At 39.5% G+C, this 23,426-nt stretch overlaps 1 protein-coding gene across 7 annotated transcripts in view; it reads right to left on the bottom strand.

The window, feature by feature from the left end:
* The window catches only part of PTPRO (protein tyrosine phosphatase receptor type O), a 159,071-nt gene that overhangs the window by 64,709 nt on the left and 70,936 nt on the right, over positions 1-23,426 (bottom strand). For all 7 annotated transcript variants that reach the window (XM_064515535.1, XM_064515534.1, XM_026116951.2 and 4 more), the window contains exon 2: positions 1,478-1,751. In XM_064515535.1, the coding sequence (XP_064371605.1) occupies positions 1,478-1,751 (274 nt within the window). The remainder of the gene's footprint in view (positions 1-1,477; positions 1,752-23,426) is intronic.

Genomic DNA, 23,426 nt, shown 5'->3' with positions numbered 1-23,426 from the left:
GGTGAGTCATTCTTTCAGTTGTATGTGACAGCTGATGCTTCCACTATTTTCTTTAAACAAACCCCTACTGCCCCCCCCCCCAATAAAATAGGAAATTAGATTAGAATTATTATATCAACTGCAGGGTTAAAGTAGTCAAAGAAAAGGAAATTTAGGCTGCTTATGAAGCCTTAAGTCGCCCACTGCACATATATGTTCTTATACATATGACAGACTGCCATTATTCAATCACATGATATTTTTCACTGGGACTCATCTTGGTTGCCCTTGTTGGTGCACAGCCTGAACACACAAGGGAAGATTAAGATTGCATGGATGGTGCAAAAATCTGGTATCTCCTAAGTTGCAAGCACTTCACTCGGTACCAAAAATAATATTCTTTAAGACTTTTATTACAGTGGATGGTATTTGTTCATAGAATAATGTAAGTACACAAAGTCATAGCCATTTCTTATCTGCAAGCCAAATACAACTGTCCATAGATTTCAAAGTGCCATTTGACCAAAAAATATACTCATCACCAAAAAGTTCCCTCCAGGACCTTTACATTTGGTTAAAGGAGTTATTAATCAACCTCCTGTTGAAAAATGGTGTGCATGTGTGTATATGGTAATGATTCACCACAGAAACTCGATTGTGAAATAGATTAAGCCCAGGTTTATAACAGAACAAGATCTGGGAATTGATTTTACCCCTCTTGAATTATTTTGTGTTTGTCTTGTTTCTTTTGAATCTGTCCTTCAGATGAAGAAATCATTTTATCCTCTACAAACTGTTTTCAGTTTGGCATGCGTAAGCAGTGCTGGAATGACAGCAGAGCTAGAAATCCAACAGGAATCTGTGGTGTTTTGCATGATGACAGAGTAAGCGAAATCACACCTCTCCCACAGGATCAAAGCACCTGGAGGTAGTAAGAGACAGACTACTCCATCGCGAAAATCTTCAGCTGTACTGCCAGAAACACATGGTCTTGGTGACTACTGTCTGCTTTCCATATTACTTCAACATATTAGCAAACAAAGTACATTGTCATGACATCTAAACCAGAATGTACCTCAACATGTAACAAGACTGCTTACACTGAAATGTCAACCAATACTTTTTGAGCCTATTACTAGATTTTGGGAACCTCTGATTCACAGCGTTAAGGATGAACATCTGGAGAAGAGGTTCATCCATCCCTCCTATTCCAGTGCAATAAACCTCTCCAGGTTGCATTTAGGAAGAGTCACCCAAAGGAAACCTAGAGTTGCCTCGTTCCTCTTGCCCAGATCTTGCAAATTTCCACTCATAAGCCTTCTCAGAACATCTTCCCTACTGTTCTCACACAGGAATCCAACCTACACACAAGGAGGACCTATTAAAAAACAAACAAACAAACAAACAAAACACTTCTCCACAAGGAGAACTTCTGAAAAAAATAATTCCACACACAAAGAGAGGAAACAGAAGACAAAAAGAATAAGGTGTTACTTACTGGTTAACACAGTGATTGATCTTGCTGACTTGGAAACCATATTTGAGTTCACTACCAACAGAGTTACTATGTAATATAGGCCATGGTATTTGGCATTAAAAACCACAGGGGCAGGTAAAGTGCTATTGAATTCTTCGAACTGGAAAAAGTAGTTCTTGGATTCTCCAGCTATCTTCACAACATATACAGAGGATGAGCTCACCACATCAGATGCTTCCAGGGAGACAATGATACAATTGTCTTCTCGGACAGTAACTTGGAAAGGTTCTGCATTCTACAAAGCAAGAATAAAAAGATTTTACTGAAGTAAAATCCATTATTTACTTTTTGCCCATTTCCTTTGATACTCATAGGATGCTCCTGTTATCTTTGTGATAAAGTTATATTTCATATTCCACAAGGAAGCTAACATCAAATCCTAGCAATTTCATTACAATAAAATTCACGGTCAGGTAAAGTCCATGGGCATCTGACTATTAGGCCATTCCTTCGGCCTCGTTCCTACTATGTGCTTTTTGATGCTCTGGCCACACCATCTTTTATAAACCAAGGAATGAAGCCTCCACCATGGTTTCCTGATGAGGGGTGGAGAAGAGCAAAAGAACGAGGTGAAAAAAAAGTATCAGTGGCAAGAGGATTTCCAATAAAACCCCAAAGTAAAATAGTAAGCCATTAAATACAATAAAAGAAAGCTAATTAAATCAAGACTCTTCTGCCTTGCAGACACAGGATCATATATTCCTGAACCCAATACATTCTAAGAGGCTGGAGCTGAAGAATACTTTTTGGCACTGACTAAGCATTTCCAAATATGCCTGTTCCAACAAGCGTCAGGTGATGGCGATCAGCAGCTCTCAGGATTAGGCACTGTGTCCATGGCTTTGGCTGACACTTTACATTTCCTAAGCTACATCGTTTCATTTTCAATATTTCTTTTATTAGTAGTAGAGAGAAAATGAAGCAATTTAATCTTGTTTTCATATATCATGAGCATGATAAGTCATTGCCAGCTGAAAACACTTTCCTTTTTATTAATTGCAAACCAGCTGTCAGCAAGAAGCACTTGTTCTCTACAGGAATTTCAAAACAGATTCATGGTAATTAATGAGAAGGAAAAGTTCAGGCTTACATCTACCATTGCCTTTTCTGCTTATGAGGCCACACTGATGCTTAGAATTTTTTTTACCCCCAGGGAAAACCATGATATATGATATTTTCTATTCCCAGCCCCACAGTACCCTCTTCCTCCTTCATACTTCACAGGCTGAGAGCCCTATTGGAGGGCAGGGTGTACATCCATGGATAGTTTGCAGTATATTCATCCAGTCAAGTTGTTCCCATACCAAAGAGCTGGACACTTCCTTCAGAGATTAATTCTAGCAGCTTGGCTACCTCCTGTCTTCCTGCAGCTTTGTCTAGCGGCAATTCTACCATAAAAACAATGCAAAATAATGCTCCAGAAGCAGGGTTCCCTATTTGGAATTCACACATACATTATTGCCCACTGCTGGCATTCAAAAAAAAAGTCAGGTTTAAAATTGTGAGATTTTAAACAACAGTTGTTTGCCTTTACCTATGTTCACACCTTTATTATTGGGCTTTGAGATTTCACAGTGTACGTAGGATCATATTCTCTAAATTTCCACAGCTGTCATTAGAATCAGAGACTGATTTTGTTATTTAATGAAACCTGAAATTACCTTAAAATGAAATGACTCCAGAAACTGAGACTATGGAAAAAACATGTAAACATTTTATGATAAAACATCAAGAGCTGGCTAGATTACGCAGAGTACAGAATTCATAAGTGACACCATAAGGCAAGACTGCTGGACTGTCCACTCTGGACACCTAATATTTAGCCCTACAACCCACTTCAGGAATTACTCATATTAGTAAAAGTTTGAAAATATTCTCTAGGTTTAATTGATGCAGTGATGTCTACCACCAGAGATACTGAAATAGTAGACTTGAGAAGAAGGGACCAAAGCAAAACCACTGTTCTGACTCAACATGAGAACAAAGTAGCTAATACACATTAAGTCCAGCCCAAGAAGCACTCCTGAATCTAAATACTTCAAACCTGAGATTAAAAATAGAGGGAATTCAGCCTCAGTTGTTGATTTGAGGTACACTTTGATTAGTCTCTAAAAAAATGACTTAGAGTTGCTAAAATGATACAAGCCAAAGTTATCAATGAATGAATATTTTATTGTGAAGGTTTTGGTAATGTTTCACAGATGGCACAGCAATTGCACAAAAAGGTTTACAATATAAGAGCACAGTTCTGCAAAAGCTTACATGTGTTTACCTTAATACCAAGTGAATTCAACATGCTTACCCTTTGAGTAGACCAAAATACCACATTTCAAGTGTTTGTATTTTGCCTTAAATCCTGATGCAGCATTTGGATCCATACAGTATGACAGGCCAAAAGATTTAAACCTTTAACAGAGTATTACATTTAGAGCTGCTCAAACAAATGGAGTCCTGTTATCCTTCTTCCTCCCCATTCTCCTCTCACTAACGAAATTTGGAACAATTCCTACTTCAGCTCTCTTGTCAGGGGGAGGCAGGGGAGAGGGTGCATCCACAGACTTGCTTTCAGAGGCACATGTGCTACCCTGTCACAGAAAGCAAGGTTTTCTTCCAAGACCAAGCAAGGAAAGACAGCCCTGACTGAGCAAGGTTATTACAACATAGTATCTTTGAAGTAGATGTGCAATCCAACAGACATCAGTGGGTTTTGACCTTCCACAGACTTGCATTTAAATGCTTCACTAGAACAAAGTTTACTATGTTATCTCTAAAACTATTCTAGCCTTCTCTCAGCTCTGCTGCTGAACTGTGTGATACTAATCCAATTTGCCTACCTTGCTATGAAGAAACACACAAAAGAGCCCAACAAATTTATACGTGCCAACAAACAGTTCAAAGCAAGTTCTGTGTGTTTGGTGGTATTATAAATCATTTGTGATGTTAATCAAGTACAGCTGGAAATTAAGCATATAATTGGGGAGTTACAGACATTCCTAGGATATAATTAGGTGCTTTCAGACTGCTCATATAGAGTGTGATTTTATTCTTTGATTCTTCCATGGGTATTGTATTCAGCACACCAAAGACTGTATACTTTTACTTCTCCCCCCCCCCCCAATGTTTTCTGAAGTTCATAGTAAGTACTAGTCAGCAGATGATCTGCTAATCTGCTGCAATAGTTCTCAATTAGCATAATATGCTGGTACTAGCTAAACACATAGAAACCTCACATACATCTGCTGTTGTTACCTAGGATGAGACCTGATGGGGGAAAACAACTCTTTCTAAGTTATCACCTAAATATGCGGGCACTGTAAAATGATAGCCTCCCTCCTCCATGTGCCAGTGCCCAGATGCTTTTAAACCACTGCATGCAGGATGCACATGCATTTCTTGAGTGGCATCTCATTATTAGTTGTGTGGCTCATCCATCCCACACCTGCACCCACATGCATAATGCACATCTCCTTTGAATGATATCTATTATGATATGATTACATAGTCCTCTCCCACACACCTGTATGCCTCAGCTTTTAAGCTGCTGCATGCATAGGACACATGGGTTTTGTGAGGCACCTGTTGTCTCTTGAAATAATTTCTATCTTTCCATTTTAGCACAAAGGTTTGGTTTGTAAAATGAAATGACAGAAAAGGGATGAATAAAAGGCTTGACAATCAACATGTCAGGACTAGATCATTTATCTCCCTTGCGGATATGCATTTCACTTTGGTGGTGTTTTAAGAGAACAGACCATTCCACGCATCCTCTTTTTCACGTTATATGAGGTGAGGCTTCCCAGCCAGCACTGGGCTTGAGATTTTGGGAAGAAGGCTAGGACAAACCCAGTATTTTTTCTAAGCATCACTGGGAGTGACAAATATGCCCCACTTAACTTTGTAAAGCCAGTGTGTCTTAGGACAGACAACATCAGTATGGTAAATACACATTTCATTACTTCTGGTCAGCTACCTCCAGGATTTAATTTGCTGGTGTCACAGCTTGAGCGGCTGTTTCATGCCTGTGGGGAAATTTGGCAGGGTCTGTGCATTCAGAACCAAATGATTGGCTCCAACTTCCTTCCTAGTTTATTATTACAAGCTCGTGCCACACTAAAGCACTTAGGAAAAAAGCAGGGGGAGTAAATCCCACAATGTGATGCCTGTTCAGTCATTTTCAGTGCAGGGATGAGTCATGCCAGTGGAATTTCCAGCCAATAACGAGGTCCCAATTAAAATAAAAAGGAGGGGGAGGCAAGAAAATATGTGATGTCAAAAAAACAATATTCAAAGAGTCATAGGAAAGAAATGCAGAGCTCAGAGTTCTCTTTTTTAGAAGTCTATATGCTCAGTTTGTTTCCTTGCAACAGTATGGGTTTTACACCTAAGGAAGAGACCAGTTTCAAAACAGCTACTAATTTTCTGTACTTTAGTTTTTGAATAGTTCACTCTGAAACAAATCGGGCCTTGACCTGATTATCAAAAGTGCAAGTAGCTAGATGTTCTACTGGCTTCAGGAGGAGCAGTGGATGCTCATCAGCTCTGAAAAACTGGACTTCAGGTACTGGTAACGGCAATACGTTACCTTCTGCCAGACAAGTGGAACTAAGGCTCTGAACAAATCTAACTTCTGTCCGCTCACATAGTGTTGTGCCCAAGTATCACAGAGTTTCCAAAGCGGGCATCTGAAATCCCAACTCACTGGTCAATTTTGAAGCTACGAGCATCAACTTCTTAGGCCAAAGGTACCATTAAGATCATCCCCTGTATTATGCTCGTCAAAAATAATATCAATGCAAGTATTACAAGATAACACTCGCACTATATCGAGACCTGCTGACTAAATTACTGACTATTTTTGTGACTTTACTATATCCAGATATATTTTGTCCCAATGGCCAAAATTTTCTTCCAAGTCACATGATGACTCACTCTAGCCTAGATTCATCTTACCTAATTTTAGGTACTTAAATGAGACTGAGAGCCAAGATGACCTTTTCAGACAGAGCTGCCTGTGGATTCATCTCAGATCTGAATTATTTTTGAAAGTGCAATGAACAGCCAAAGGGTCTGTGCTCCTAGCTCGGTAAAATTTCTTCAGTCATCTAAGTCCTACCCTCATAACAAGGGTAGGACTGGAATTAGATTTCAGGATTTCTGTCCTCTGCTATAGTCTTTCAGGGGTACCTCCTCAGACAGCACATAAGAAATTTCATAAAATAAATAGTGTTGCAAAACGTGTAAAAGTCACCTTATATTATTTCTGCAGCAGCTTCCTAATGTATGTCGCATAAATGTCATTTCCCTGTGATGATGACAAATGATACTGAACAGCAATTACAATAGAATTGGTAAATATTCATTTTATTGAGAAATTGAAGTCTTTTATATCCAATACTTCCACTATGCACTAACACAAGTTACTGTTTCATTGCAGTTACTGGGAAGGGAACCAAGAGAAAGTCAAAAGCTAAAATCTGATCTGTTTATAAATTGACCTAGTCATGTACTCTATTTGGTAAAATTTGATTTTCTTTCTCTGCAGGCTAGAGAATCCCCCAGTCTGAGATGATCCCAGCCATGTTCTGATCTTTTATGGCTAGAAAAAAAGAGGGCTCCCTGAAACTCTCTTCTGCTGCAATGTGGAGTTGTCACCCAGAACAGGCTCCGGTTTCAAACAATTTACTTGTAATTTGAAGTAGGAAATAATACTTCAGATGACTTTTCAGATGACTATCTTTACTTCGGATGACTTTTCAGGTTCCCACCTCACTTCTGTCATCATGGTACTGTCTAACTGTACCATCTAACTGGCTCAGCCTAATACCATTCCTTTTTCATTTTCACATCTCCCTGTCTATGTTCTTCACAGGGTAAAGCAGGAAAAAAATTGTATTTTCTGCAAAATTTTGTGACATCAAACCTTATGCTGTCTATGCTCCACATCCAGTCTCCTTATTCTTGTTTCAAAGGCTCTCAATAAGAATGTTGCATATGACTGAAATCAGCACGGATTCACACAAAGATACAAGCAGTTCCCCCAGCCACGACCTGGGAAAGATCCTCTCTGGGCACAAACAGGAAACGTGGAAATTACACCACACTGAGGCTTCTTTGGAATTGTCAGCTGTCATTACTAGATGCTATAGTTTTAAAGAAAAAGGAAGAATTACCCTTACAGAATTTGGGGAAGAATGCTAAGTTTTTCACAAAGTCCAGTGAATTCCGGGGCAGACACAGATTCAAGGAGTGTCAAATGTAAGAGGAAAAAGATTATCTGAAATGGTCTTCAAGAATGTTAATGGAAACGGTAAGATAACAGTTAGTAAAAATGAGGCAATTTAACCCTGGGGCTTTTGTTCTTATCTACCGTTCTCCACAGGCTGCAGAGAACTCCCCTTAATGCACAGTCTTTAGACTAAATGCTCCATGGGAAAAATAGAAACCCTTATCTTCAAGATTTTTCATGCAAAAAAGAATATTTTAAGGAATGAAAAGACAGCAAAAGCAGCAGTTCTCAATAATTTATGATGTCTGATTCAGGCTAACAAAGCATTTCTGGCATTCTGCTCTATGAATAGTGTCCTCAGCACTGCTTCTATCCTTAGCCTTAAAAAGCCAGTAATAACAATCTGCTAGTCATATTTTATAAATGAGCTTCAACATTTCTTTGTTCTAGGAGACAGCTTTAAAGGAAAAACATGCTTTTCCTTTCTGTCTACACCAATGTAGAATATGAGGGCTTTTTTAAAGCAAATGTCAATTTTCTTTAAAATATAAACAGTCCATCCTGTTCTGCTACCGTTCTAAAGTTAATCATCTACTTTAGAACCACTGTAAGGAAATCTTTCCTAACACTATTGACTGCTATTGCTACAGCATTAACTAAATGCCAAAATGCTAGGTATATGAAAAAGAAATGTTTGCATTCATTAAGGCTAAAACGTCATAAAAATATCAAATATTAAATAAGTTGTGGGTAAATATTTATTTCTATCCCATCTTTCTACTGCAAACTGGAGAGGGCAAAACTTAACCCTAGTGATCCAGGGATCCCTGATGTTGACAAAGCTTAAAACTAGGTTAGAACTTCATAGATGGCATCTCTCCTTAGTCTAGATCCTGACTACACATATAGACCTGAAAATTGACAGGAATTCACATTCAGGCACATATAATAGTTTGGTCTCTCTCTATTTTAGACTTTTAGCTTTTCTCTAGAGCTAAAATTTTGTCAAAAAGGGCAATTATCCTAAAAGAAAAAGTTAATTTGGTCCCCTTCCCCAACCACTAACATACTCATACATCCATTCAGACATTTTATGGAGCCTCTGCAATTAAAGTTTAGCCATTCCTTGTGAACAGATCCAAACATATACACATGCCAGATGAACCACGTGCTTTAATTAAAATGCCTCTTCTCTCTTGAGCCTGGATATGAATAACAGAAAATAAGAAAAGGCAGAGGAAACATAATGCCTCATCAATTCCCTTGACTCTGTCCAATTGACCTCTGTCGTGCAGTTCTCCAGTCAACATTTTTTCCTAAGTCTTTTGGGGAATCAGTTAAAGCAAATTTCCACTTGCAGAAACTTAAAGCGATGAGAGTTGTGCTTAGGCCAGATGGAAGATGAAGAAGTTACGTTAGGTGGCTTTTCTGTTAAGTTCTGAAAAGAAGGAGTAGACACCTCAATGGGGAGAGGAAAAGAGAGAAGTAATCTCTCCAGTTTCTAGGAACTGGAGTTCATTGAGAGGCATGATCCACATATACATTACCCTAAGGATGTACACATTCCCTATCATTTCAGATGAAGCCCCTTCACATTTATAGGCCAACACATATCCAACTACTTCAGTTCCCTCTCAGTCACAAAATTCAAGGAACAGGTCACCTTGGGAAAATGCTGAAGGAGAAGACAGAGTGAGTGAGAAATGAATTTATATGTGGATTTTGATTACATTACTGGAAAGAAATCTTTCTTTCCATGTCATCAAATGGTCTTTCCAGGGTGTCTTACATTTCAAAGTGCCCTACAGGAGATGAAGAGCAATATTAGAGGAGAGGTGATTTTTAGATGATGAAGGACAAATTACTCTCTGCTGTTCAGTCCTTCAGTTCCCAAAACAGTGGATTCATCCATTCAAACAACCACAGTCTGAAACATAAGCTTTGGAGCAGCTACTGATGTTGAAACATGAGATTAGAAAGTCACACACAAAATTCCTGATGTTCAACAGAATTTGAAGACTGATGTTGCACCATGAGAAAACTCCAACCATGAAGCGCTCCATCAACTGATGCCAGCTGCACTTTATCTTATGCCCTGGCAGAGAACATGAGGGAGGGGCAGAGAGCAAGTGCACTCTTACGGATACTATAAAAATAAAATGTTTTCATTTTGAACTGATTGGGCACACACATATATATATATATCCTTTGTGTGTGCAGTAGTGAACTACTACGTAGAAGCAGAATGCAATGCTTTGTTATTTGCAATACCTACAAAGAGCACAGCTGGGAGGAAGTTATAACCTTCTTTTTCCTGGAAAACTGGAGATCAAAGTGGTTATCTAATTCATTTGAAATCACAAAGCAACTCAGTGGGAAATAGTGGAAAAGAACAAGACTTCCTGCTCACCCCCACCCTGTGTTAATCTATAATAAAAGACTGGATTCAGATGATTAAACTTATAGGTAGGCTCCTCACAGGCTACTCTGAGAGCCTAACTCCTTAACATCAAGTGATTTTAATGGGAATTAGGAACTAAGCTGCTCTTAAAAAATTTTTTAAACTTCATCTTTTCAAATATGTTCTGAGACTTCCAGAGAGGTTTGGAAATTTGAAATAAGGAGGCATTTATAGAAAAAAAAAGCATTTTCTGTTTCAAATCAATTCTTCTGGCATTGCACTTTATTCCACTGTATGACAGCTAACTTCACTGACACTGCAGGCTCTTACTAACCTTATATAGCAATGATACAGCATGATGAAATTAAATATCTATAAAACTGTTTACGCTGCCATATAGGCTGGGAACAACAGCTCCTGGTTTAGGTTAAATACATTAAGCAATGTCAATTACCCAGGTGCACTTGTGCAGCTGGACTCCACTCTTCCTCATTCGCAGTGGGAAGCATGTGCTCATCTTTTTCCTATGTCATCAGAAGGGACACAAGGAATTCTGAAGCAGATATGGTGTAGATTTTGTCCTCATCTAAAAACCCATCAAGATAGTGTCTTCAAAGATCACAAAAGCAATGGCATAGTCAGGAAGAAAAACCTACACCCAGATCACTTTTCTTCCTATTTTGCACTCTAATACTTACACCACAGCCATAACTGTGGTGTGAGCTCCCTCCCTTGAAAGACAGCTTACTCAGGTGCAAACATAGGTCTATTTTCTTTTCAAATGCGAGTGGAACCTGATAGTCTGGCCTTTGATTGCACTATTGTACTCATATGTTCACTAAATTGGCAAGAGCTGACCTGAGAGCACCTGCTGAGATTTTTCATGTTTTTTATACATAGTTCCTGTGGTTAAATATTGTCTTTTTCACTGAAGCATTTGCTGTGCAGATTTTTTTTGCTTTTCCCCAACCTGTGCTCAAAGCGAGGCAAGCGCCCAGTGCCATTTCCCTGATTACTAACAAGACATGAGCTCTAAAATTCTCTGTACCACACACGGTCAATTGCAAATCCACACAGCACATTTCAGTTGCTGTTACACTCTGATTTTAAATTCATTTCTAGTGTGGCTTTAGGCTCAGCTTGGCCATTCATACTCATTTGATAAATCCTTACCCACTGAAGAGCTCTGCATCCCACCACCACTGATAGCATGCTGCTTGGTAGCCAGGAAAACACCAAACCTGCTCATGCTGCATAAACACATACTACCTTCCCCTACAGGAATAACTCCAACAGGGTTTATTTGGCCTTAGTGCATCAAGGATTTAGCACAGCTGCCACAGGCTGACTTGAAGGCAGCGACTGAGGGGCTAATCCAAACAGCTGTGGCCACAGAGTACAGACTCCCAGCTGCACTGGAGGCTGCCAGGTAGAGCCATCTCTGATGCAGCATGTGCTGTTCCACCTACCCAGAGGAAGGGACCATGAGGGAGAATGACCGGTGTTACCTATCAGAGAGGTGACAGTGCAGGTTACTGAGCATCAAAAAGCTTTCAGGGAAGATTTAATTCTGCTACAGTGTCCTTTGCTAACAAGTTAATAGCAAACACGATTGAGGTAAAGGGTTTCAACTTGCAAAGAAAAAGTCTGCAGTCGTGTACTAGAGCAGGAATATAATCATTTCTTCTACTTGTAATATACAACTGCCAATTTTATCTTTCATTGAGATCCAGTTATATGCTATCACAAGAACTTGTTTAAATATTCCACACACCTACCTGTACAATTCAAGCACTGAGTTTCCTGTTATCTTCAAAATGAGGAGACCTTAATAATATGTTGGTCAAAACTTTTATGCTGAGACTTCTGTACTTGTTGTAGGATTCATCTGGCTCAATTTTATCAATCTAAAAATTGGGCAGCCAGTTTAATCTAGTGCTCTAGGCTCCCTCAGTAGGGAGAGATGGATCTCTAGAAACTGATTCATCCACTTAAGATTAAACAAACTGCCTTCTGCAGATGCTTTTCTCTATCTGCAAACCTTCCTTTTCGATATCAAAAACCAGATGAGACCAGATGCATCCTGTGTATGGTGTAATTGCAGCTGCAATTTAGATTCGCATTGCCATTTTTATGTATCATGGCTGTTAATCTTTTGTGTCCCAATTGATGTTAAAAGGTTTTAATTTTGTTTAGCTGTTTTCTTTTGCAAAAGTACAAAAAGACAAGATGGCCCTGATGGAGCAAGGCATATAACTTGGTGAGTACAGAAGTTTGTATTCAGCAAAAGATACAGGCATGTTCATAAATCCTTCACCTATGTGACATAGGTGGGCCCCATGTGCCAGAATCAATCAGAGGATCAAGGTCTCTCTTCCCGAGTTGTCAAAGAGTGATAAACCCCTGAAACTGTCTTCTAATTTTGTTTTGTCTTTTATGAAGTGAGGCTGCTAAAAAGTCATCCACCAGGTAATATAAGAACTGGCTCATTAGTGATGCCGAGAGCCCTATTCTGCAGGTTCTGTATTCTCCTCATGCAAATTATTATTCCTTGTTATTGTCAGATGTTTTTTACACTTGGAAGTTATCCAGTGACCAACAGGGATGCAGGCAAACATTTATAATATATTCACTGGTGTGATATCTTAGGCTGAGGTAGCTATGCAGTAACAGTGTGGAGACCATATGGATTAATTTCTACATAGTTTGGCAGATACAAATCCTTTGAATGTGGAATTTGGAGAATTAAACTTTGGTCATTTCCTTTCTTTTATATATTCCTCTTGTAATACTGACTGAGCTTTTCTCCTGACATGACAATGGCTAGCCAGGCAAGATAAGGCTTAATACAATGAGAGATGAAAGGCAACTGAGAAAGGGCATGTGGAAATGTTCAGTGGGAAGTCTGTTCACTAAAGTAGAATGCATTATAAAACAAAATATATAATTTTTAAAAAATGCTGGCTGATTTTAACTCAGGATGCTAATGCTTTGTATTTATATATAAAAATATTTATATACTTATTTATATATGTGTCTTCTGACTAGGATGATTTTACAAACAGTATGACCTTAAATGAGTCACATAACCTTTCCCAGCAGTTCCTCACAGTAAATACCTACTGATCTTTATTTCACAGGCATTAACTCATTGACAATGTAAAAAGCTTTCAGATTCCTGGACAATACAATATAAAATATTATAGTAACATACAAAAATAAGCATAATTTAAAAGTGACAATTATTTTCTTTCCTAGTTATCTACTGGATGTCAGTTCACCATGTGTTGTTCTGTGTTGCTTTTTGCTTCTTATATTTTTTGTGGTATTTGTGTGACATTTACCCATCTACAGTAAAAGGTATGGATGGAGATGATAACATGGAATTTTCTGACATTTCCTTAATTCACAGCAGGTGGCGCTTCTATACATAATCACTGGTCATTTTGTATTACACGAATCCAGGCGAAAAAAAGTATTAGTCTCGTTAGCTGGCTGCCATTTGTCCATCCCAGTATGGTCATTTCTCAATAACCATAATGCAAATATGCAGATCTCTCTTATCAATTTCTGGACTCAAAATTAAAGCCATAAATATATTACCTCAGCTCCTCCCGACTCCTCCTTTGAACCAGGATGTTTTTCATGACCCTTCTGTGAGCACACCTGCCTGTGCTTCAGAATACCAAAATTCAGGCTCTTGTTCTTCCACATATGTGGCCATGAAAAGTCACTAATATCAGCTTTTTAAAGGTATCTAGGTGCCTTCTGATGCAGATAAGTACCTACAAGATCTTTTAAAAATTCAGACTTAGGCACCAAGATATTTTTGGAAAAATACGTAAATGTGCACCTTTAGGCCTCTCCACTTGCAATGCATGGTCCTCTGTGTACATGTACATACATACCCTACCCATCAGAAAGATGCTGGCAGTGCTCGGTCCCAGTGGCAATGGGAGCTGTTTGGTAATCAAGCCAAATGAATGGTTTCTCTTATTTATTTAATGGCTTTTAAAAATTTTAAATACATTCTTGACTTTTTTCCCACCAGATCCTCACTGAAATCTTTCTCTAATTTTTTCCCCCACTTCTGCTCCACTATGCCTGTGCAGCAATCAAATGTTTACTTTTAACATCAGACTACGTTTTTGTTTCTTGTCCCTCAGCTCAGGTTTATCCTCACAGTTAGCAGCCTAACTTAGGTGCCAGGATAGTCAAGGGACAGAAGTAGGCTTCTGGCCAAGCTGTCTGCTGTTACCCTGTAGAAATTTCAAGTAGCAGAGAACGGAGAAGGTGATTTTTACTGGCTTAATGACAATAGGTTATATTAAGCATTGCAGCACCAGGCATGTTCTTGGGATGATTTCCGAAGTTATACCAAGAGTGCTGAGACCACACAGAAGAAACTTATGGCTCAGTAGTCTTGTTGTGTTTTCCGTCAGACCCTCCGACTTCAGAAGAGAAGCTCATAACCCCAACAGTACCCTGAATTCCCTCCATCTCACAACCTATAAAGTCATTTGCAAGCAGCAGCTTCTCCATATTTTAATGAATCATCAGCAATAACAGACTGGGTGTATGGTCTTAGTTTATTTCAAATACCAGGTAAAACTGGCTGGCTTAAGTTACCCCCAAAGTTCGGACCATAAACACAACCAGATACTATAGCTCAGCTGATACGCAACAATTTATTAATCTATGGTAACTGAATTGCCTGTGCTCTGTTTTTCCTGCAGTTGCAAATACATCCAGTATGTGTGTGAGAGAGTGCACACTCATAGCTGCCTTAACTATTCACATGTGTATGAATAAAATATCTGTTTGAAGTTATTCTTTCTCCTCTTGGTAATCCTGTAAGCTCTTGATTCAGTTCTCACACTTTGCATACAGACACGACAGCAAGAGAAAAACATTGTTCAATATCCTTATAAAGGTACACACAAGTGCAGAAAGTCTGCATAAATAGGAAAGGCTAGACCCAAACACTCTTGAAGAGCAGGAATGTCTTATTATTGGCCACAGCAAAAATAGAGGCTGGAGAGATGTTGGATAGTTCTTCCTGTTTGTCTCTACGAAAAAGGGGAGAAAAAAGACATGTATGACTGATGTTAGTGGAAGACCTATTTGTATTAAATTCACTGGTGAAACAGTACAAGGACATATCATCCTTGTGAAATGATTTGCCCTATATTCCTTGGGCCAGATGAAAGTCCCATTATGTACAAAGTAACATGTGCAGATGAATACAGATTTGTGTGGTCTATTATTCTCTCAATACACACAGCCTTGGTGCAATTCTTCTTCACCTCTGTCATAAAGACAGGCTTCTTTCTGAGTGCTTCCTACTGTCATAATGTGTGACTTTTTCGACTAACCTAGAATAGATTTGAAAGTGCACAGCACTGACAAGGAGTCAGTCATGATTAGGGCTCCCGCTGTGAAACACAACTGACATGTGCTCCTGAAACACAGAGCAATTCACAAGTGTGAAATCAAAAATCACTCCGCACCCATTCTTGCCTAGGCACACAAAAGCAAAAAAAAAAAAAAAAAAAAAAAAAAAACAAAGAGAGAGAGAGAGAAACAGCTACAGCTTTATAGCCTTGGACAGCTTTGCAGTTCAGAATGATCTTTAGGAACAAACAACATAATTTCATTCTCTAAGATGAGGTCTCTGTCCCTCATACTGACACATGGGAGGTCCTCATAATTTTCAACACAGTTGGCCTCTTTGCACTCCTATGAGATACAGGGTACTATTGGCCCAAACTCTTTGCCCATTGCTTGTTCCCCAACCTGACAATAAGTTTGTGCAGGAAGAGATTTTGAGATCTAAAATAAGATTCTGGGTCATTCTTCTCTTTCACTTAATAATCAAACCACTTTTTCCTTTCACCATTCTGAGAAATAAAACCAGGCTCAGTGCTGAGCCTGACGCAGGGAGTGCACTGGAGCCCATTCAGCTGAGGCACTGTGTTGCCTGTAAGTTTTAAGTGCTAACAGAGCAACTCCTTCTTCCATATAAAATTAAATAATACTTAAAAGATATGTATTCTTCCTAGAACAATGAGGCCCCTTTCTTTGTTGAAATCTCCTGCTACAATCACATTATAAATAACTCCAAGTAACAGAAAACACGTCTCTGCCAGCAAAAAGCAGCCTGAATCTATGCGTGCTAAGAGTGAAACTGGAAAGTAAAGACCATGCCTTACAGGGTAACCTGTCCTAGAAAAGCCAGTAGCTATCATTCAGCTGCAGGTCAGGAGAAAGGTTATCCAATCTGGCATGAATGTAGCCTCAAATCAAATGCATACAATTCTCACCATCAGCTGCTACAGCAGAGTTAGCTAACTGTAGGTGTAAGGATTGCACAGAAGGAAACAAAGCTAACTTTTTTACAATTTTCACCCAAATCCAGATTTGAACTTTTATGAAAAGTTATTAAAAAAAACCCCAACCCCCAAAAAACTAGTTAAGGGTTGTCTATATTACCTTTTACATATGACCTGTAGTTAACACAGGTCCTTGGCTGAAAGGCTCCAGTCTCCGTCAGGCTTCCTGAAAAGATGACCTGTTCATCTAAGAGGAGTAGCCAGGGGAGACTGTGCATTGGCAGAGACAGAAGCTGAACTACCTTGTTGTCTTTTTTATGGAAACCCCTTTGGCCATAGGAAGGTATGGGAGGGAAAAGGTGCATTTTCAGCTTCTCTTATTGAAAAACTTATATGGATAAATGGAACTATTTTGATATCAGACTGTTAATACAGTTCACCCAACATTTTATTCTTCTGTTACTCTAATGACCCATTTTTTTCTCTGTTCATAATCACTGACAAAAGGTAGAGAACCAATATATTTATGATAGGCCAAGTTCTCTACTGCTTGTACGAAGTCTGGAAAGGAGCTCCTAAATCAGCCAGGCTTTGTTCAACCCAAGTATAAGCAGTCAGGTGAAGTGAGGGAGGGCTGGGCTCATGATGCCTGAGGATTTCTGGATTTGTTTGTGCAATTAGTTTGTTAAGATAGCAGGTAAATCTAATCCTTTCCCCCTCAAATGAATTGAATTGGTGCAAGACTTTATTATGTTGCTCCTTACCAAGGGCTCCATGTTTTTTTATCACCCTTTTACCCTCAACACCTCCTACATGTAGAAAGTATTATTTTTTACTTCATTTTAATAACGTAGATATGAAAACAAGGAAGGCAATGTCGAATATGAATCCACTCTGTTTCTCCTGGGACCATAACAGGAAGATCATTCTTCCTTGTTTCACTCCAGGGAAACTGTGATCTTGACATGTACTCTTGGAAATGTGCCTTCCCTTGCTATGGCTAACCCTCACGTTATATCTGGTTTAGCCTCATGTCTAGGCAGAGTTTATTGTACTAAGTGAAAAGCGCTTTGCATGAGATTTTTAAAGTTTTTACAGACCCAGAGAAGGAGATAAATTTTTGCTTTTGGAAATCTCACAGGCACAGAGCTGTATCTTCACAGACCTAAAAATCTGGCCTGTATGACTTTAATACTGGGAGCTAATTCATACTTACTGCAGAACTAAGCTAACTCATTGAAACTAACAGGTCATTAATATCTGTTAAGACAACTCAAATATTTTACTTAAAGCTGAAAAATTCACATACTACTTTATTAAAACTTATGTTTTGAAAAAAATCATTAAGAACATTTGATACATATATCTTACATAGTGTTTTTTTGTTTTGTTCCATTTCAAGTCTTTTTATGTTAGTTATTCCACAAAATTACAGCATGCTTTTGCCAAAACAGCTCAGAATGAGGATCTGGGGAGAAAGACCAAGACTGTAGATAGAATAATGATTATAATTCAAACAAAACTTCTCAAAGGGCAGAAGAAGTTACAACTGTGATAACTAATTGATTCTACATACACAAAAAATGATAAAAAGGAATTTGCCCTGGTAAGACAGAATTTTTTTAAGAGAGATTTAATTAAATACATCTCAGATCTTTTTTTTTTTTCTTTTTTTTTCTTCTTTGAGATTTTAACTGTCAGGCAGCATATCCAAAAGAAAAATGATACCATCCAGGAAGTAATTATCTGCAGTAAATGTGCTGTTTGACTTCTTTCCCGCTACAGTAATCTCTAGCAGAAGCAGGAAGCAAGGAAGTTGGGGAGGGAGGAAGACCGACTCAGTAATTTGAGAAGTTAAAGACATTTCTCTCCCTGTGTCTCAATTAAAAGACCAAGGGGTTGTTCTTCTGTGGGAGCTGTGCATGTTTCATAAGAGCAAAGATTCTTTTAGGGATTGTGTGTCATGTCAGAAACAAAAGAAACATAAGGGGCTTGATGCACCGTTATTTGCTCTGAGTAACAACTCCCTGGAGCCGATGCTAGTCAGAACTGCTATTACATGTTAGATGACCAGATTCTGGGGCTCCATTCACACAGCTCTCAGGAGGGGCAGAGATGAAGCTCTGGTTATCTTGGCTTTGCTTTTTCCCAGCTTGGCTGGCTGCAGTGAGACAGATGGGCAGATGTATAGCTCAAGTCATTCAACCTATTTCCCACTCTGCTAGCTCCAGTTTCAAACTATTTCTTTCATTGCAGAAATTTGTTTATAAGTTTTCAAGGTAAATGTCTTGCACATACTCTTACAGCCTCATTTATAAACATTTTATTACTCATGTCTTTGGTTTGTCTCAGCTCCTGTTATCCTTAACAATTGAGAGTTGACTTAGGCATTTAATATTTAAAATATGTTTCCTGTGTGTTTTGATGATGTCAGCTTACTTATTGAATCCCTTCACTGGTTATCCCACATAGACTTTTCTTTTGTCCTTTTTCCCAAAGACATTTGCAACCATTATTTGATTCTAGACTTTTCATATTGTTACATGCCCTCTGTTCTGTTAGTAACAGAAGACATAAGGACCTATTTCTGCTTCTTTCCTTCTTGCTCCCTGCACATGACATTGTCTTGCCCTAAATAAGCCAGAATATCTCCTTTTTATAGAGGTTTTAATGAAATCTCAACAGCTTCTGTTCATTTGCTTTATGTATATATTTAGAACTTATATAAATACGCAACAAATTTCATCTTAACTTGCATGCAGTTTGCTCCCACATTCCTCATGTTTAAAACTTATAAAAAATCAGTAAATCAGAAAAAAAAGTGTTTTGTATCTCTGACTGATTCGTCTGTGTTGTATTTCACTGTCACTCTCTTTTTCTCTATGTCTTTTCTTTCTTAGCCCCAACTGATGGGGATTGCTGCTGCTCCTTTGGAGACCAAGCTGATGAGCCCCAAGCTGGGAGCCTGGACCAGTGCAGACAGCAGACAGCCTAATGGGACTCCAGCCCTCATGGGAGCTCTTGTTGCTCCTCAGTCTGACTCACAGGCACCAATTCCCAAGTAGTATCGACCTGAGAAAGTAGGTCCTTTCAGTTTAGGGTAATGCTGTACAAAGTCACGACTGCAGGTTGGGACCTACACCTCTAACAGAAGCAGCAAAACTGCAAAAAGGTCCTGCGTCCTCAGGCCAGCTGACTTGCACTGAGCCAGCTCTCGTGTCTCTGCGCTTACGGTGTAAGCAAGCCAAAACGCTGCCGCACATCTGGAGCAGCTCAGTGAGAGGTAAATCGCCCAGTAGGCATGTTGGGATGTGGGGAGGACAGCGGGGCCATCCTGAATCCTCCTCAAGCCCCGTAGCAGTGGGCTGAGCACGAGTAAGCATTTGGGATAATTAACGTATTTTAATCCTCATTGCTTTGCTCCCCAGAGGATAAGGGTTTTGTATCTGGTCTGTTCCCTGCAGAAGGATGTCAACCCTAACATGCAAGCTCCTGACCGGAAGTAACACTACAAGCTCATAAACGATTTTGTTTGAAAAGCCTTAAGTTTGTGAAACTGGATATTTTTTAATGTCAGCAATGGTGGCACAGAAGATCCCTCTGCTCAGTCACCGTTTACTCTGTGCACAAAAACCCTGTGCTTTTGACAAGAGACAAAGAAATGTCAGCCTGAAATAATCACATATTCTTCTATGCCTGAGTGCTGCGGTAACTAATCCCAATTTGCTGCCTTTAACTCCCTGCTTCTGTCTCCCTCCCTTTCAGAAAGCAGCAAGCCCGCTCAGTACTGAGAGTGGAGGAGAAAAGGCAATTTGTACTCATGATCTCTCTCCCACTATGCTTCTTCCCACCGCAAAATTAGTAGCAAAAGTGTGTGTTTTGTTTGGCTATGTGAGTCTAAATTCCTAGCTATTATGTTCATGAACAGTAGTGAAAGACAATTTCTTGGTTAATTATGTGGCTCTACTGTTGATATTGCAGCTGAATGGAGAATACCATGGAAAATTTGCATGGTTTATGGTACAAATGTAATGTGGGAAGTGCTCAAGCCAAAGAGTTCTTGGATCTTTATTCAAAATTTCCCAAAGTTTGGGAGCACTTCAGTCTTGTACTCTTGTTTGCCACCCTTAGGGAGGGGATCCAAAACTGAAGTTCAGATCTAGACAATGGAAATTGAAGAGCTGATTAAAGCCCACGTCTAGACTGGAAAATGTTCTGTATTTCTATGATATGGTATCTTTCACTGGAGAATTTCAAAGCACTTTTCTAATGCATGTTAATGAGACCTCACAAGAATGCTATAAATACAATATCATGTGTATATGACTCATGCAGCTTATTAATTTTATATCACCTACACCACTTTTTGAACCGGAGTAATAGAGCAGCAGGCAGGCAAATTCCTCTGTAGAGAACTTAGCCAAAATAGGAAAATCTATTTCTTCAGGGGTCAATCTTCCTCAAGAGCTGACACTAATTTAAAGAGATTCAGGCAGAGAAAGACCTTCCCTGCCTACCACAACTTTCCCATTGTGTGGCTACTGCACAAAGTAACAACAATACAGTTCTCTTGCCAAAATGTACAGTGTCCATCTAGTAAGAAAACTACCTCTAAAACAACGCATAGCATCTTGTATGCTAAATTTTCCACACTAGACCCATGGTCTATAGCAGGGTGTAAGGAAGAAGGGGAACTTTCCTGGGGGATCCTAAAGCTATGGATCCTCTGAGGGACTGGATCTTTATTATGAAGCAGGAGAAAAAGCCATATATAATCTCTTCATCTGACCTATATCCTTAACTGGAAGGAATTTTTACTCAGCTTAATTAACTACTAGTACTGGGTTCCTGAAAAGCCCTTAGCGTTCACTATACTCCTGTGGCAATTGTTTGTTAAGCAGGTTCTAGAGGCAGAGTGATAATCAAGATACACCAAGTGCTTGTTTACATGGCATTTTACAGGAAATGTGAACCAGGCAGACGCTATGTAGTCAAGATAAATAAGATGTTAAGGTCATACACGCTGATGAGAGGCCAAGTGTATTAGCACATGCTAGCATAGCTTCCTGCTGTCTTAGAGCATAGGTGGGTGAGCTCATGTCTGCCTCTAAAATATCATAAGCAAAATAAACAGTTAAAGGCCCCCTAAAGTGCAAATACTAAAGCTGGAACCAGAGTCACTAAATGTCTTTTGCCCAGTCTCAGCAGAAGCAAGAATACTGGATCAAGCTTCTGTCTTAGTCTGGTTTGCTGTGCTGTAAATGCTCTGCATGGATGCATTCTGTTTCTTTTGCAATACAATAATGTTCTGACAACCCTAAAAATTACAGATGATTCACAGCAGAGCTTCTGGCAAAAACATCCAGAAATGCAAGTGCTTCTATTTGCATCCTGCAGCAAAACAGTACAGCCCTCCCCCGATTAGTCATTCACTTGCTAAGAACGCTTACTCAATGAAAAGCCAAGAAGAAAAGCCATGGCAGAGCATTTGCTATCACCTGAGACTAATTGCTGTGCACGGGAAGTCAGTCAGTCATGGCCTGTCAGGAGATGGCCATGCTGATAGGCTAAAAGGGTTCCTGAAAGGATTTATCTCTACTTGTAGCAGGGTACCATTTGGAAAATGCAGTGCTCCTGTGACACACTTGGAGTCAAAATTGAAATGGCCCCTATTCTCAAGAGTTACTGACTTTCTGGGGGAAAAAAATTACTTTAGGACCCTACTGTATTTCAGAGGAGGAAAGAAAATGACAGTTCTGGGTTAAGGAGCTAGGGAAAGGAGGTTGGAGAAATCTTATGTGGTGAGAATAACTTATTCCTTTGGCTTTGCAAGCACCAGGTGGTATGAAGCTGGACAGTGCTTTGCTGAATGGGTCTGCTACTGTTTCTGAACTTAATGCTCATGTTTTTCAGGACCAGAGGTTTCAAATTCGATCCTTTCCACTAATGACATCTGCAAGGGAGTTGTATTATTTACATGTATTTTAAATTAGCTGATGACCTAAGCTATATCTGTTATAGTCCAAATGCAGTTTGAAGATCATTCATTATATAAATGAGGTTTGAACTGAACATAACTGTTTACTCAGAAGACATCCCTTTAGTGAGTTGGCATTTCTTCATTACCCAAAATCTAAGATAATTGTCCATGTAATTCCTTCAGCAAGTTAATTGCATACGGTCCTGCTCCTGGATGGAAAATTATCTGTCAGCCTCACATAATTATTTTGCCTCAGTCTCAGTCAATATTCATTCATGCTACTGCATGTACAAGGCTGTATTGCAGCTGGGCTCAATTCATAGTATGGTGAGCACCCTTTAATAAAAACTCCAACGATGTAGTTTTCACAACTGAACTACAAGCTCTGACTCCTGATCCAGTGCACGAAGCGCTACCACGGCAGGTAATCAGACCACAGGACCTGAGGCCGGAGCAGGAGCCCCTGAGGTCCCAACTCCCTGCGAAGAGGCCCGCAGCTTCCCCTGGACACTGCCCTGGGCACTTCCCCTCTCAGGAGAGCCTGGGCACACGTCGGTCCCGAGGGGACACATGGCACCCCGCAAGTCCTGTGGAAACTGGCTCAGATTTGGGCTGCTCCCCTCACTCTCCTTGGGCAGCTACGCCCCAACTAGTTTTAAAATCACTGGCTTAAGACAGTGCTAAGTGCCCAAGTGTCTCCACAGCTTCCCAAGTGGTTTTAGTATGCTAAATGCTGCTTGCAGGACCTGAATGAACTGTTCATAGCTGACTGCAGTGTAGGTATAGTCTGTTATTTCAGAAACCCTGAGAACTTTGCCTGAGCTGTGGGTGTAGTCATGTGTACGTATTTCAAAATGACTCCTGACCAAAGGCTCTAAGACATCATGGTAATAAAAATATGATGTTTGAGCCCTGCGCTTCCTTAAGTCTGGAACATTAAAGATGCAACGGTCCTTCTACAGTTCTGTGAA

The sequence above is a fragment of the Dromaius novaehollandiae genome, chromosome 1 (genome assembly GCF_036370855.1).
Source record: "Dromaius novaehollandiae isolate bDroNov1 chromosome 1, bDroNov1.hap1, whole genome shotgun sequence".
Taxonomy (NCBI): Eukaryota; Metazoa; Chordata; class Aves; order Casuariiformes; family Dromaiidae; genus Dromaius; species Dromaius novaehollandiae.
The sequence above is the reverse complement of the archived record's forward strand: the minus strand, read 5'-3'. Positions and strand labels throughout refer to the sequence as shown.